This window comes from Sturnus vulgaris, chromosome 27 (genome assembly GCF_052056855.1).
Source record: "Sturnus vulgaris isolate bStuVul1 chromosome 27, bStuVul1.hap1, whole genome shotgun sequence".
In the NCBI taxonomy this organism is placed as follows: Eukaryota; Metazoa; Chordata; class Aves; order Passeriformes; family Sturnidae; genus Sturnus; species Sturnus vulgaris.
The window spans coordinates 4,468,564-4,482,611 of NC_142269.1; the positions used below are offsets into that span (position 1 = coordinate 4,468,564).

The 14,048-nt window shown below is 63.1% G+C and overlaps 2 protein-coding genes and 1 pseudogene across 4 annotated transcripts in view; 2 read left to right on the plus strand and 1 right to left on the minus strand.

Annotated features, from left to right (window-relative positions):
* The first annotated feature begins 408 nt into the window (after positions 1-408).
* Positions 409-3,539, plus strand: RPL19 (ribosomal protein L19). Its single transcript, XM_014885473.2, has 6 exons — positions 409-529; positions 1,168-1,274; positions 1,658-1,780; positions 2,019-2,139; positions 2,780-2,890; positions 3,349-3,539. Exons 1-6 carry the CDS (start codon positions 525-527, stop codon positions 3,470-3,472), a joined length of 591 nt encoding a protein of 196 aa, XP_014740959.1. The 5' UTR covers positions 409-524; the 3' UTR covers positions 3,473-3,539.
* A 1,208-nt stretch (positions 3,540-4,747) lies between these two features.
* On the plus strand, positions 4,748-10,869 carry LOC148221077 (uncharacterized; annotated as a pseudogene). Its single transcript, XR_015808569.1, has 12 exons — positions 4,748-5,249; positions 5,338-5,977; positions 6,060-6,166; positions 6,264-6,416; positions 6,604-6,714; positions 6,795-6,883; positions 6,958-7,012; positions 7,123-7,216; positions 7,292-7,382; positions 7,489-7,565; positions 7,754-7,899; positions 8,003-10,869. The product of XR_015808569.1 is annotated as an uncharacterized LOC148221077 (transcript).
* The window catches only part of FBXL20 (F-box and leucine rich repeat protein 20), a 45,491-nt gene continuing 41,957 nt past the window's right edge, over positions 10,515-14,048 (minus strand). For both annotated transcript variants that reach the window (XM_088179529.1, XM_014885474.2), the window contains exons 14-15: positions 13,527-13,739; positions 10,515-12,754 (exon numbers count right to left, since the gene is read on the minus strand). In XM_088179529.1, coding sequence (XP_088035655.1) covers positions 12,647-12,754; positions 13,527-13,739 — 321 coding nt within the window. In that variant the 3' untranslated portion in view covers positions 10,515-12,646. The remainder of the gene's footprint in view (positions 12,755-13,526; positions 13,740-14,048) is intronic.

The following is a 14,048-nucleotide window of genomic DNA, read 5'->3' on the forward strand; positions in this document are numbered from 1 at the left end:
AGTATGGGCCAGTACTCCCAGTATGGGCCAGACTGGTCCAGTTCTCTCAGGAAGGGCTGGGACGAGCCCTGAATCCTCTGCCCTGCGTTTCCCACGCGGCCAGTGGAGCGGGGACATCCCCCAATCCCATCCCAATTCCATCCTAATCCATCCCAGTCTATCCCAGTGCTCCCAGTCCATCCCAGCCCCCCCCCACTCTCTCCACGTGCCTCCCACGTTCCCCACCGCGCATGCGCAGCCCCCGCCCAGCCCTCCCCGCTACGCACGCGCGGGCTGTACCATTTCTCTACAGCGGAGGGGGGAGCCTGGAAGGACCCACGTCTCTTCCACACATCCCGCGTGGATCTCGGCGCCACGTGTGGCCTTTAGATGATTGATCACGCTTGATTTCACCGCGGTTATTCCTTTACCGCGTTTCGGGCGGCGGAGATGGGCCCGGGGGGGCCGTGTGGGGTGGTACGGGCAGCACGCAGGGGGCGGGGTCAGCGCCGCCTTTGCGTCTCTCAAGCCCCGGCGCCGCCGCCATGAGGTGGGAGCGGGGCCGCGCCCGCTGTTCTGGGGGATAACGGGGATCGGGAGGCACCGGGGCGCACGGAAGGGGAGCTGAGGAGTGTCCTCAGAACCGGGGTAGTGCCCGGGCAGTTCCGCATGGCGGCCCCGGGCGCTGTGAGGCCACCACGGCCTCCTCAGGCCTCGCGGGAAAATGGCGGAGGGACGGGATGGCCGCGCTGAGGGGCCGGGGGGGCGTGAGTGGCGTCTGGGAGCGCTGAGCGGGGTGGGCTCGCTGGTCCCGGGCACTGCGGTCCTCGGATGCGCCCCTTGGAGCAGAGCGGAGTGTTTGGGCAACTGGGGCCGGGAACCTGAGGGGGTGAGGAGATGTCTGAGGGGCGGGGGGGAAAGAGGCCCTGAGGGGGGTGAGGGTCCCTGAGGGGTCCCAGAGGGTGTTGAGGGTCCCCCGAGGGGGGATGCAGGTCCTGAGCCGGGTGATGGGGTGCCCTGAGGGGCGGGTGAGGGTCCCTAAGGGCAGTGCAGGGTCCCTCAGTGGGGTGAAGGTCCCTACAGGGGGGTGTAGCGTCCCCTGAGGAGGATGACACAGTGCCATGAGGGGGCTGTAGGGTCCCCGCGGTGGGTGCAGACCCCCCTGACCCGTGCCCATCCCTGTCGCAGTATGCTCCGGCTCCAGAAGAGGCTGGCCTCCAGCGTGCTGCGCTGCGGGAAGAAGAAGGTGTGGCTGGATCCCAATGAGACCAACGAGATCGCCAACGCCAACTCCCGTACGTGAGGGGCTCTGGGAAAGGGGTCCAGCAGGAGCGTGGGAGGAGAAGTTTTGGGAAGCACAAAACAGTGAAGATGGTTTAGGTTGATAAAATCGTTGAGTCTGGGAAAGAGCTCCCAAAACCGTTTGGTTCAACCCTTGGTAAAATTCAGCCCCTCTTTGCCTTTTAAAGTGGGGTTTTCAGGATTTGCGCTGATGAGGTGCCTGGTGGTGCTCTCTGAGGTTATCAGTGAGGGAATCGGGATCGTTGGAAATTCCATAGGGAAAACAGGGCTCTGAGGAGGGGGCTGCCTTCTCTCAGCCCTGCATCCTCTCCATCCCCCCGGAGCCGGGTCAGTGCTGGCCTGGCAGCCTCACAGGAGGTTCTGGACGCTTTTGCAGGGCAGCAGATCCGGAAGCTGATCAAGGATGGGCTGATCATCCGCAAGCCCGTGACCGTGCACTCGCGGGCTCGCTGCAGGAAGAACACGCTGGCCCGGAGGAAGGGCCGGCACATGGGCATCGGTGAGTGCTGCATCCCTGGAATGGGGCACATCCCATCCCCCACAGCCCCCGGGGAGCCTCCCCTGAGTGTGGGACAGCGACAGCAAAACCATGGGTTGTGTCAGTGAACGGCAGAACCCCTGCGTTGTGTCCGTGGTTGTTTCCTTGAGCTGAACAGGAGGGAGAAAGGCTTTGGGATGAGTGTGGGGTTGGGCTGGCAGGAATTTGGGCTCGTTCTCACCCCGTTTCCCCCATCCAGGTAAGAGGAAGGGCACGGCCAACGCCCGCATGCCCGAGAAGGTGACCTGGATGCGGCGGATGCGGATCCTGCGGCGGCTGCTGCGGCGCTACCGCGAGTCCAAGAAGATCGACCGCCACATGTGAGTCCTGTCCTGCACCCGGAGCCCGGCCCTGCCTGGGCAATCCCGGCCCTGCCTGGGCAATCCCGGCCCTGCCTGGGCAATCCCGGCCCTGCCTGGGCAATCCCGGCCCTGCCTGGGCAATCCCGGCCCTGCCTGGGCAATCCCGGCCCTGCCTGGGCAATCCCGGCCCTGCCTGGGCAATCCCGGCCCTGCCTGGGCAATCCCGGCCCTGCCTGGGCAATCCCGGCCCTGCCTGGGCAATCCCGGCCCTGCCTGGGCAATCCCGGCCCTGCCTGGGCAATCCCGGCCCTGCCTGGGCAATCCCGGCCATTCCCGGCCCTGCCTGGGCAATCCCGGCCATTCCCGGCCCTGCCTGGGCATTCCCGGCCATTCCCGGCCCTGCCTGGGCAATCCCGGCCATTCCCGGCCCTGCCTGGGCATTCCCGGCCATTCCCGGCCCTGCCTGGGCATTCCCGGCCATTCCCGGCCCTGCCTGGGCAATCCCGGCCATTCCCGGCCCTGCCTGGGCATTCCCGGCCCCCTTCCATTCAATCCCAGCCATTCCCAGCCCCCCCCCCCATTCAATCCCAGCCATTCCCAGCTTTGGGAAGGCAGGGTCTGGCCAGGTTCGATGTCCCCACCCCGCTGTGGCCCGCAGGTATCACAGCCTGTACCTGAAGGTCAAGGGTAACGTGTTCAAGAACAAGCGGATCCTCATGGAGCACATCCACAAGCTGAAGGCTGACAAGGCCCGCAAGAAGCTCCTGGCGTAAGTCCTGCCCCAGGCAGGGGGGAACCGGGAATAATCCCCCCTATGGATCATTCCAGGGGGGCTCTGGGGGGGATCAATCCCAAACTGGGCAGGGCTGGCTGGGAGCACAGCAGTGTGGGGTTGGGCTGGGGTTTTGTGTTTTCACTGAGGGTTTTAGTGCTCACAGAGGTGGGAACTGGGAAATTCCTGATCTGCTGCTGGAATGGGTGAATGATTGACCACGAGAGGGGAGGGATTGCAAAATCCCGCCGTGTCCTTGGGGGGGAAAAGCCGAATCCTTTCACTCTGGGCTTCAGCGAGGACACGGGACCCCCAAACAGCTCCTTGGGCACGGAAAACCGCGGGATGGCGTGGAGCTGCTGCTGGGGTGGGACAGCAGGACCCAGGGAGGGAGGGGACAGTGGGGACAGTGCTCAGGGTCATCCGGAGTGTCCCTCACGGCCCCCACCCCGCAGGGACCAGGCGGAGGCGCGGCGCTCCAAGACCAAGGAGGCGCGGAAGCGGCGGGAGGAGCGGCTGCAGGCCAAGAAGGAGGAGATCATCAAAACCCTCTCCAAGGAGGAGGAGGCCAAGAAGTGACCACGGGCTGTCCCCTGCACAGAGTGTTTGTCATCCCCAGGCACCCAATAAAACCGACTGGACTCTTGCCAACGAGTCTCCGTGTCTGCAGCAGGGAGGGAGCAGGGGATTGCTGGAAATCCCTGTTTGGGGTCTTTTCCCACAGCCCCGGGCACAGGGACCCCCTGAACCCCCCAAAGGCGGAGCTGAGGGTCTGGGGGAGGACCCAGGGCTGGGAGGGGCTGGGGCTCACAGCAGGGAACCCCCAGAGCTGGATCCAGATCCCCCCAAACTCCCCGAGCAGCTCCTGGCCAGCCCCCTCCCGCTGGGAAAGTCTGGACAGACAGACAGACAGATGGACACGGCCTGGATGAGCTCTGCCCCTCCCCTGGGCCCTCCTGGGGGGTTTAATGAGCTGGGGAGGGTCCCCCCCACCCCGGGAAATGGAGCTGAGACCCCTCTGCCTCATCACAGTGATGGGACCACCTGGCATGGGGCTGGGAGCCCCCCGTGTGTGACACCCCCCCCGTGTGTGTGTGACACCCCCCCCAGTGTGTGTGTGTGACACCCCCCCCGTGTGTGTGTGTGACACCCCCCCAGTGTGTGTGTGTGACACCCCCCCCAGTGTGTGTGTGTGACACCCCCCCCAGTGTGTGTGTGTGACACCCCCCCCGTGTGTGTGTGTGACACCCCCCCCGTGTGTGTGTGTGACACCCCCCCAGTGTGTGTGTGTGACACCCCCCCCAGTGTGTGTGTGTGACACCCCCCCCAGTGTGTGTGTGTGACACCCCCCCGTGTGTGTGTGACACCCCCCCCGTGTGTGTGTGACACCCCCCCCCCGTGTGTGTGTGACACCCCCCCAGTGTGTGTGACACCCCCCCCAGTGTGTGTGTGACACCCCCCCCCCGTGTGTGTGTGACACCCCCCCAGTGTGTGTGACACCCCCCCCAGTGTGTGTGTGACACCCCCCCCAGTGTGTGTGTGACACCCCCCCCCCCGTGTGTGTGTGACACCCCCCCGTGTGTGTGACACCCCCCCCAGTGTGTGTCACACCCCCCCCCCCGTGTGTGTGACACCCCGAGTGTCATGTCCCGGTGTCACCATGAGGGGGGACAGCACCCACCCATCCCCTCCCCACCTTCACACCCTTTTTCTGCCCAAAATGAGCCAAATCTGCCAGAAATTAAAGGGGTTAAGATGGGGGTAGGCACAGGACACACGAGGTGGGGGTTCTTGGCTGGGACAAAGGAACTGGGTGACCCCTCCGGTGTCCCCCCCCCGTTGTATTGACACCAAACTCTGCCCCTCCCTCCCCAGTATTTACTGTCAACACCCCAAACTGGGCACAACTGGGCCAAACTGGGCCCAGCCCGGCTCACATCACCCCTCCCTGTGCCTATAAAAGTGGGGGTGGGGCCACCCACCTGTCCCTCTCTGCTGTCACCCTCTGCTTGCGGGGTGTCCCCCCTCTGCTCCCCCCACCATGCTCTTCTGGCACGGCCAACCCGACCACTACTGGTCCAGCCCTGGGGACATGTACCCCCTGCCCAGCTCCGGGGTGCTCAGGTACCCCCCGAATCCGCTGGCTTTGGGGAAACTGAGGCACGGCCGAGCCCCCACCCTTTTCGGGGGGTGTTTTCCCGCAGGGACCCCCCAGTCCTGCCCTACCTGAAGCAGGAGGAGCCCAATGGAATCTCCACATCGCAGCCGCCCATGCCGGCGTTCCAGTACATCCTGAGCGCCCCGACCTCCCCGGCCGTGCGGCACCACGAGGAGACCCTCACCTACCTGAACCAGGGTGAGTCTGGGGGCGCCGGGGAGGAAGGGAGACCCCCGCCCCCAAAAAAACTGAGGGCTCAGCTCCCGCTCCCGGCCCCCTCCCCCAGGCCAGTCCTACGAGATCCGCATGATGGGAACGCCCCGGGGGGACCCCGCCGAGGGCCGCAGGATGGTCAAGGTGAGCGGGGTGGGGACCTCGGGGTGCGGGGGAACCTCGGGGTGAAGATCCGGGCTGAAATCCCGGTTCAGTCCCAGTGCAGCCTCATCTGAGCCCCAGTTCAGTCTCATTTCAGCCTCATACTCCAGTCCACCCCCAATTTTGCCACAGTCCAGCCCCATCTCAGCCTCAGTTTTGCCCCAGTCCAATCCTAGTTCTGCCCCAGTTCAAATCCAGTCCAGCCCCAGTTTTGCCCCAGTCCAGTCTCATTTCAGTCTCATACTCCAGTTCTACCCCAGTCTGGCCCCATCTCAGCCTGTTTTGCCTCAGTGCAGCCCCAGTTCAGCTTCATTTCAGTCCCATCTCAGCCCCAGTTCTGCCCCAGCCCAGCCTAACCCCAGCCCAAGCCCAGCCCAGCCCCAGCCCAGCCCGGGTCCCGTGGCCGTGGGCTGAGCCCGTGGCCGTGGCTCTGTCCCGTGTGCAGAGCGTGGTCCGGGTGGTTTTCCATGACCGGCGGCTCCAGTACTCGGAGCAGCAGCAGCTCGAGGGCTGGCGCTGGAGCCGCCCGGGCGATCGGATCCTCGACATCGGTGGGTGCCGGGGCTGGGGGGGGGGTCCGGGGGGGGCTGCGGGGGCCGTGCTGACCCCCCCACCCCGCCCCCGCCCCCCCAGACATCCCGCTCTCCGTCGGGATCCTGGAACCCCAAATCCACCCCACGCTGCTCAACACGGTGGAATTCCTCTGGGACCCCTCCAGACGCACATCCGTGTTCGTGCAGGTGCGAGCCGGGCCTGGGCAGGGTTTTGGGGGACTCAGGGGGGTTCTGGGGGGGGGTCACGGAGCTCAGTCCCGACCCCACTGTGCCCCCATCCCAGGTTCACTGCATCAGCACCGAGTTCACGCTGCGGAAGAACGGGGGGGAGAAGGGGGTGCCCTTCCGCATCCAGATCGACACCTTCGGGGCGGGGGGCAAGGGCGACCCCCCCGAGCACCTGCACTCCGCCAGCTGCCTGGTCAAGGTGTTCAAGGTACCGGGGGGAACCAGTGTGACCAGTGTCCCCAGTGTGACCAGTGCCCCCATTACTGGGAGATCCAGCTCGGAGCGTGGGGGGGCGGGGGGTGCGTGGCGGGCTCTGGGCACCCCAAGGGTGGGGGTGCCTCGGGGATCCGGGGGGTCCCGGGTGGTCCCGGGGCCGCGCTCACCCCCCGGCACAGCCCAAGGGAGCCGATAGGAAGCAGAAGACGGACCGGGAGAAGGTGGAGAAGCAGCCGGCGGCGGAGCGGGAGAAATTCCAGCCGGCCTACGAGAGCACCGTGCTGGCCGAGGTGGGACCCGGCCCTGGCACCCCCCCGTGGGCCGGGGGTACCCCCGGGACCCTGCACCCATCACCCCCCTCTCTCCTCAGTGCCCCCCGTGGCCGGACGCGCTGGGTGCCCCCCACAGCCCCCCGGGGCTGCCGTCCCCGCACCCCTACAAGCTGCTGAGCCCCGAGAGGTGAGCGGGGACCCCTGGACATCCCCCCCGTCCCCCCCTGCTGGGGTCCCCCGCTTAGCCCGGACACCCCGCAGGGTGTGCGTGTCCCCCGCCTGCGCTGCCGAGAGCCCCGCGGAGAGTCCTGGCGAGGTGAGGGAGCGGCCGCTGCAGCCCCAGAGCCCCCCCTGACCCCCCCAGGAGGGGCTGAGGATGTGCCCGCTCGGGTCGTGCCCCCCTGAACCCCCCCTGAGCCCCCACAGGCGCTGAGCCCCTGCGCATCCCCCCTGGAGACGCAGCAGTGGCTGCTCCGGCGCCGCTTCTCCTCCTGCGCCCGCGTCTTCGCCAACTTCACCGGTGAGAGCCCGGGCCGGGCAGGGGGACAGAGCCAGGGCCCCCCTGCTGCCACCCCCTGAGCCCCCCTGTCCGCAGGGGCCGATCTGCTGAAGCTCTCCCGCAGGGACCTGATCCAGATCTGCGGAGCTCCGGATGGTATCCGCCTGTGCCACGCCCTGGCGGGCAGGTGCGGCTCCCGCGCCCCCGCTGCCTCTTTTTGGGGACCCCCGGGAGGCTCCGTGGGGTCCGACCGCGTCCTGCGCCCCCCTCCAGACCCTTCTGTGCCCCCTCAGGTGCCCGCGGCCCCGGCTGACCCTGTACGTGGTGCGGGAGCCCAGCGGGGCTGAGGCTGCCGAGGATGCGGGATCAGGTGAGGGGAGGGCGCACGTATGTGAGGAGGGGCTCAGGTGTGCAGGGAGGGGCTCAGGTGTGAGGAGAGGGGGCTCAGGTGTGCAGGGAGGGGTCTCAGGTGTGCGGCAGCGCAAGGATGGAGGGTGGGCACTCACAGCCCTGTCCCATCCCATTATCCCATTATCCCATTACCCCACCCCTCTCCAGGGCTGTACCACGAGCTGCACCTGGAGCAGCTGACGGTGGCCGAGCTCACGGGGAAGTTGGCGGAGTTGCTGGGGCTGCCCCCGGGGCAAATCCTGCGGCTCTCCCGCCAGGGCCCCGCCGGCATCCACGTCCTCGTCAGCGACGCGGTGAGGACAGGGGGGGACAGCCGGGGACAGACCCCGCACCGTCCCGGCCCCTCGGGGTCCCCAGTGCTGGAGCCCCCCCCGAGCTCCCCGCTCTGCCCCGCAGATGATCAGGAACCTCCAGGACGAGACGAGTTTCGTGGTGGCGATCGGCAAAGGTACCGCGGTGGCCGCGGGCGAGCGGGGCCGGGCAGGGGGCGATCGGTGGCCCCGGCTGAGCCGCGTCCCCCGCAGCCTCCGGCCCCGACGGCTTCGAGCTGCTGCTGCGGTAGGAGCCGCTCCTGGAGCTGCGACAGCCCGGGAAGGGACATCTCTGGTGGAGCCGGAGCCGTGCGGGGACCGAGAGAGGAGCCCGAGGGTGGCCCGGTCCCCAGAGCCCTCCCTCGGTCCCCGCCGGACCCGTCGTGTCCCCGCAGCCGCCGCGTGTCCTGCTCCGTGTCCCCGCTTTGTATTAAAGGACAGGAGAGCGGCTCCGGGCACGGCCTCGTCCCTGCGGCACCTGCTGGGGTTTGGGGTCCCCAGGGCGGATTTGGGGTGCGGGGACAGTCCCTGGTCCCCAGCAGGGGACAGGGGAGGGGACACCAGGGCAGGGCAGGTCCTGTCCCACCCCCGGTGCCGCCCCATTCCAGTCTCGAACGGGTTAATTTTAACACCGAATCCTTCCCTGAGCCCCGCTCGGGCAGAAGGGACCGGGGACGTCCTTGGGAGGGAATTCCTGGGGCTAAGGACGGGATTGGGATAAACAAACCTGGAGCAGGAGAGGGAGGGGAGGAGCTGGGAGGGCACCAGGACAGCCCCGGGGACAAGCAGGGGACACGGGGACAAGGAGGGGACACAGGGCCCTGGATCCATCGCTGGAGGGGACAAGGGAACATCCCCGGCCCTCCCAAAAATGGGGATCCAGAGCTGGTCCCACCAACCCCTTCCCGATTGCCCCCCCTGTCCCCACCCCGCAGACACCAGGGCCGCCTTAACCACGTGTATTTATATATTTATATTATTTATATAATTATGTATTTACTTCCAGTCCCTGGCCTTGTCACATCGGCAGTGTCCAGACAAGCACAGAGCACACCACTGAAACATTTCCCTGCTCTCTGTGTCCCCCGGGGCCAGGGACAGCACGACAGGGGCCAGCTCCTGTGTCCGGACCCCCGAGTTAAAACGAGCCCCGGGATGGGGACAGGGCTGGAGATGGGAATGGGGGGGGGTCCATAGAGGAGGGAGGGGGTCACAGCCCCTGGGGACCCCCGGGTGGGCTCAGCTGCACCTTTGGGGACAGAGGATGGAGCACAAAGAGCCCCGGGTGTGGCACTGCTGGCACAGGGTGGCACTGCCAGCTTGGGACAGGGAGCGGTGGGAGCAGGGGATGGATTAAAACTCCCTTAAAACATCCCTAAAAAACTCAACTCCAAACTTCCATGAGAGCCCCAGGGCAGTGACACGGCCGTGTCCCCGCTGGTGACACTCCCAGGGCTGGGAAGGCACGGCCTGAGCTGGGGCTCGAGGAGGAAAAGCGACTTCTCCTTCATTTTCTCCATCGTTTTGGCCCCACATCCCCCAGGCTGCTGCACAGGAGCCTCTGCCAGGCTTTGGCACAGAGGGAGAGCAGAAACCTTGACCTGGATGCCAGAAAAGAAAGCAAAAGGGAATAAACCCCAAAACCACTCCAAGCACACAACCCTTCAGCAGAAAAAGCCGAAATGTTTTAAACCTCGTTTTCCAGGACACTGTCACCCAGAGTCTTGTCACACTGATCCCAATCCACCCCTATCCTGCCAAAAACCCCCAAACCCACGACAGCAGCGGCCAGCCATGAACAACACAGAGAAAATCAAACAGAAATACAAAGGGAATTACAGAGATGTGCAAAACCCAGGGATTTGTCGGTCTGAAATGACCCCTGTGACAGCACTTCCCCCCTGCCCCATTGTCACCCTGTGTGGGAGCAATCATGGAATTGGGATAAAAGGTGCTGCAGTGTTTCCAAAGCACAGAAAATCATCTTTTTTTTTTTTTTTTTTTTTTTTTTCTGGTTGCACTGGATCTGCTCAGCCCTGCTGGAGGATCTTCTACCCCAGAAGGTCCCAGGCTGTTTCTCTTGGTCCCTGCTCCTGTCAGGAGCCCAGGGGCAGCTGGAATTGGGAATGGGGAATGGGGAATTGGGAATGGGGCTGGTGCTGGAAGGCAAATCCAGGCTCCAGCAAACTCTGCTGGGAGGTGGGGACAGCGCAGCCTCTGCTCCAGGACACAACCATGGAGGATTCCAGGACAGGGAATTTGACCCCAGCCCACGGGATGGAATCGAAGGATTTCATCCTTCACCCCGGCCCCAGCCGAGGCTGGAGAAGGGGATTGGGCACAGCAGAGCTGGGGAATGGGATGGGATCCTCAGAGCCCCCACTGACACCTCCAAAACCCCAGCATGGAGCAACTCCTCCACATTTTGGGCACTGGATCCCACCTGGGAAGGGTCCCAGGCTATGGAAGGGATTCCTGGATGAGCTTCAAGGTCCTTTCACCCCAAACCATCCCACGGCAAACACTCAGAGCATCCTGAACTCCCCCCGGGGAGCTGAATTTCCCTCAACCAAGTGACTCCCCCAGCGAGACACAGCTTGGAAAAACGGTGTTTATTGGTATTTATAAATATAAACATCAGGAAGAGTCCATTTGAAGACGGATAATTGACTTAAAAGGACACTGTCAAGAAGTTTGAGCTACCTTAATGCTGTCACCCTGGTCTGCAAACAGAAAATAAAATTGCTTTGGGTTCTGTGTTCTGGAGTTTTCTCTGGAAAACTCTGCTCTGGTACAAAGGGATCAGTCAGCCAGCTACGCCCTGCCTCCAAAATCCTGCTCTTCGCTCTCCCCTGCCACAGTAGGAACTAAAGGAAAAGTGTTTTTGTCTTTTTTTTTTTTTATTATTTTCCCAGAGTTGTGCAAATCCTGTGATTGCTGGGTGACCCCTGGCCCGTCCAGTCTGTCACCACCATCTTCTGCCACCCTGAAACCTGCAGAAAGTTCTGGAAATGAAGGCGCCCGAGGAGAGGGGGAGAATCCACAGCGCTAAAGAGGATTTGAATAAATATAAGGGATTAAAAGCCATCTACAGGAGGGCATTGACAGTATCCTTTTAACCACAGCAGCCTGGAGGTGCTCCCAGCACTGTGAGCACAGACTGGGGGGGCTGGGGGACATGAAGGGGTTCAGCTCTGGGGGCAGCCAGGACCCTCCTGCTGGGAACAGCACACTGGCCTTGGAATTCCTGGTGGGAAAACCTCCCCTCCCAGCCCCTAAAGCAGCCACTCCTGGTGCTGCTCTTCCCCCAGCAGGGAATCCAAACTCCTGGCTCCAGGGAAGTGTCCGTGGCAGTGACAGACACGGCTCCCTCAGCCCTGCCCCGTTTAACCCTTGGGATCTGCCCAGCAGTTCCACACTGGGCCCTTGGAATTGGCTCAGTCCCGGCTCCCCTGTGCAGGTTCTGCCTGAAACACCCCCCAAAAAAAGCAGCCACCAACCCCCCCCAACCTCCCCCAGAGCTGGGCCTGGCACACCCAGAGCCCCCGGTGGGCTCCTCCCAGGGCAGCACTTACCTGTGCAAGGTGGGGAGGGCGGGGAGAGCCCCAGCACCCACGGGGAGTGAGGGTGGATCCCAGCCCTGCTCCGGCAGGGAATCCTTAATTCTTCATCAGGGCAACAAGCAAAAAACCTCAACTTTGCTTTTCCTTGAGGAAAGGGTGGAGGGGAAGGACAGGAGGGAACTCACAGCCGTTGGGACACGGATTAGAAATGTCCCCCTGTACTGAGAATTATATATTTGTATATATATTATCCCCTGTATGGAGAATTCTATCCTTGTCATTGGGATAAAACCTGGATTTGGGGTAAATTTGGGACACCCAATCCCTGATCACACAGCCCAGGAGAGCCCAGCCTCGGGTGCAGCTCCCTGTGCTCCTTTCAAATCTTCCTGACAGCTCAGCACAGGCTCAGGCTTCTCCTGGGAAAAAAAAAAATTCTCATGGATTCGTGGGTTTGGGCTGGGAAATCTCAAGAAACGGCTGGATCGGAAATTTGGAAAACAAAATTTAAAAAAAAAGGAGAGAAAAAAAAAGAAAAAGCAGGGTTTGGGGAGGGTAAAATAAGTGGCATTAGAAATTCCAAGCTCTACCACAACAATCTGGGAAGAACTTGGGAAGCCACGGACATAGGAAAATAAAGATGAGCCTTCATGTGAGCATGCCCAGGGTGGGAGCAGGGAAGCTCAGGGGGATCCAGGATCCCAGGGAAATCAGCAGCTGCTGTTCCATTCCCTCCCTGACAAACAAACACGGAACTTGTTGGGGTTTTCAGGTCTGTCGGGATTTCAGGGTTCGTGTTCCTCTCCTCTCCCCTCTCCCCACTTCCAAGGATCCGGGCTCCTTTTCCAACCTCACCAGCAGCATCAGTCCCTCCAGGCTGGGAGCCCTCCCCTCCTTCCTGCAGGGTTTTTCCCAGGAATTCCCAGCAGGAACGGTTCAGGATGAGGCCAATCCACGCAGGGAGGAGCCGGCACAGCCCCAGCGCCCTCATCCCACCGGGACTGGGGGGATCACAGGGGGGTGTGTGGGTGGCTACAGGGCAACCCCAGCCCTGCTCACTGGCCCTGGCAAATGACACTGGGATCGCTTTCCTCCAAGGTTCTGGTGTCCCCCGGGCTGGGCCGGGCGTGGCGGCAGCCCCGGATTGCAGGGAGGACGTTCCAGTGTCATAGGATGATGCAGCATCTGCAGAAGCGCTGTCGGCTGCCGCCCACCGAGGGCGGGGGGGTCACCGGGGCGAAGTAGGCGTGGACTTTGATGTTGGGCAGGTGGGTCTGGAACGGCAAAGGCGGGGCAGGGGTCAGGGACACTGCCCGGAGCCGCAGGGACAGGCAGAGGTGACAGGGAACGGGTGGGGTCACCTGGGTACAGGGGACGGGCAGGGAGGCTCCTCCCGCCCCATTAACTGGGAAATTGTGGGGAAATGGGAGAATCCTCAGCCCTGGAATGTGCAAGGCCAGGCTGGGCTTTCCCAACCCAAACCACCCCAAGGTTCCATCATTTTGTGGTGTAACTCCACAGATCCATATTCCCTTGGCAGAGAAAATGTTATCATTGCTCCTCTTTACACCTGGGAGGGGAGACTGGGAAGAAATTCCTGCCTGTGAAGGGCGTGAGGCCACGTGGACATTGCTGCAATGGATTCATGCCAGGCCATGGAAACCCCACGGGATGGGCACGGTGGGGCGAGGCTGGAGGCTGGAACCTGGCACGGGCTGCCCACAGAAGCTGTGGCTCCCCTGCACCCCTGGAAGTGTCCAAAGCCAACCTGGAACAACCCGGGATAATTCAAAGCGTCCAACCCAAACCATGACTCCAAATCCATCCCTGATGATTCTCACAACTCTTTTAAGCAGGAGCTCCAGGTGATGGATGGAGACTCTTGTGTGCAAGAGCACCAGGTGATTGAAGGGATTCTTTTGTGCAGGAGCACCAGGTGATGGGGACCCTTCTGAGGTGACTGATGGGGACAGTGCCAGCTCAGCCCTCCCTCTCTCCCCCTCCTCCTCCTCCCCAGGCACAAACCCTCCCGAGCCCAGCGCTCACCCTGAGTCTCTTGATCCCAGCCCGTGTGATCTGCTGGCAGTCGTACAGTTCTATCCTCTCCAGGCTGTGGCAGCTCTTGAGGTGTTCCAGGGAGGCATCAGTGATCAGGGGGCAGTTGTCGAGCTCGATCACCTCCAGCCTGTCGTGGGCACAGGCGCCGTTCCCCAGGTGACGGATCCCGTCGTCCGTGATCAGCTCGCAGTGGGACAAACTCTGTCCCCAAACACAGGGGGTTAAAGCCAGCTCCTGACAGCCCCAAACCCAGCCTGAACCTCGCTGGGAATGGCTGGTGGGTCCTTGCAATGGAGCCTCAGGGCTCTGGGGGGTTCTGATGTGCTTCCGAGGGGAAAAAATGCGGCTGGAGGGGGGAAATTCCTCCCTGCAAGGATGGCAGGTGCTGGCACAGGGTGCCCAGAGCAGCTGTGGCTGCCCCCGGGTTTCTGAAGTGTCCCAGGCCAGGCTGGAGGGGACTGGGAGCACCTGGGACAGCGGGAGGTGTCCCTGCCCATGGGAACAGGGTGA

Coding starts and splice junctions, on each gene's coding strand:
- RPL19 (XM_014885473.2), top strand. Junction 2,140..2,779: donor AAGAAGATCGACCGCCACAT/GTGAGTCCTGTC, acceptor TGTGGCCCGCAG/GTATCACAGCCTGTACCTGA. Junction 2,891..3,348: donor GCCCGCAAGAAGCTCCTGGC/GTAAGTCCTGCC, acceptor CCCACCCCGCAG/GGACCAGGCGGAGGCGCGGC.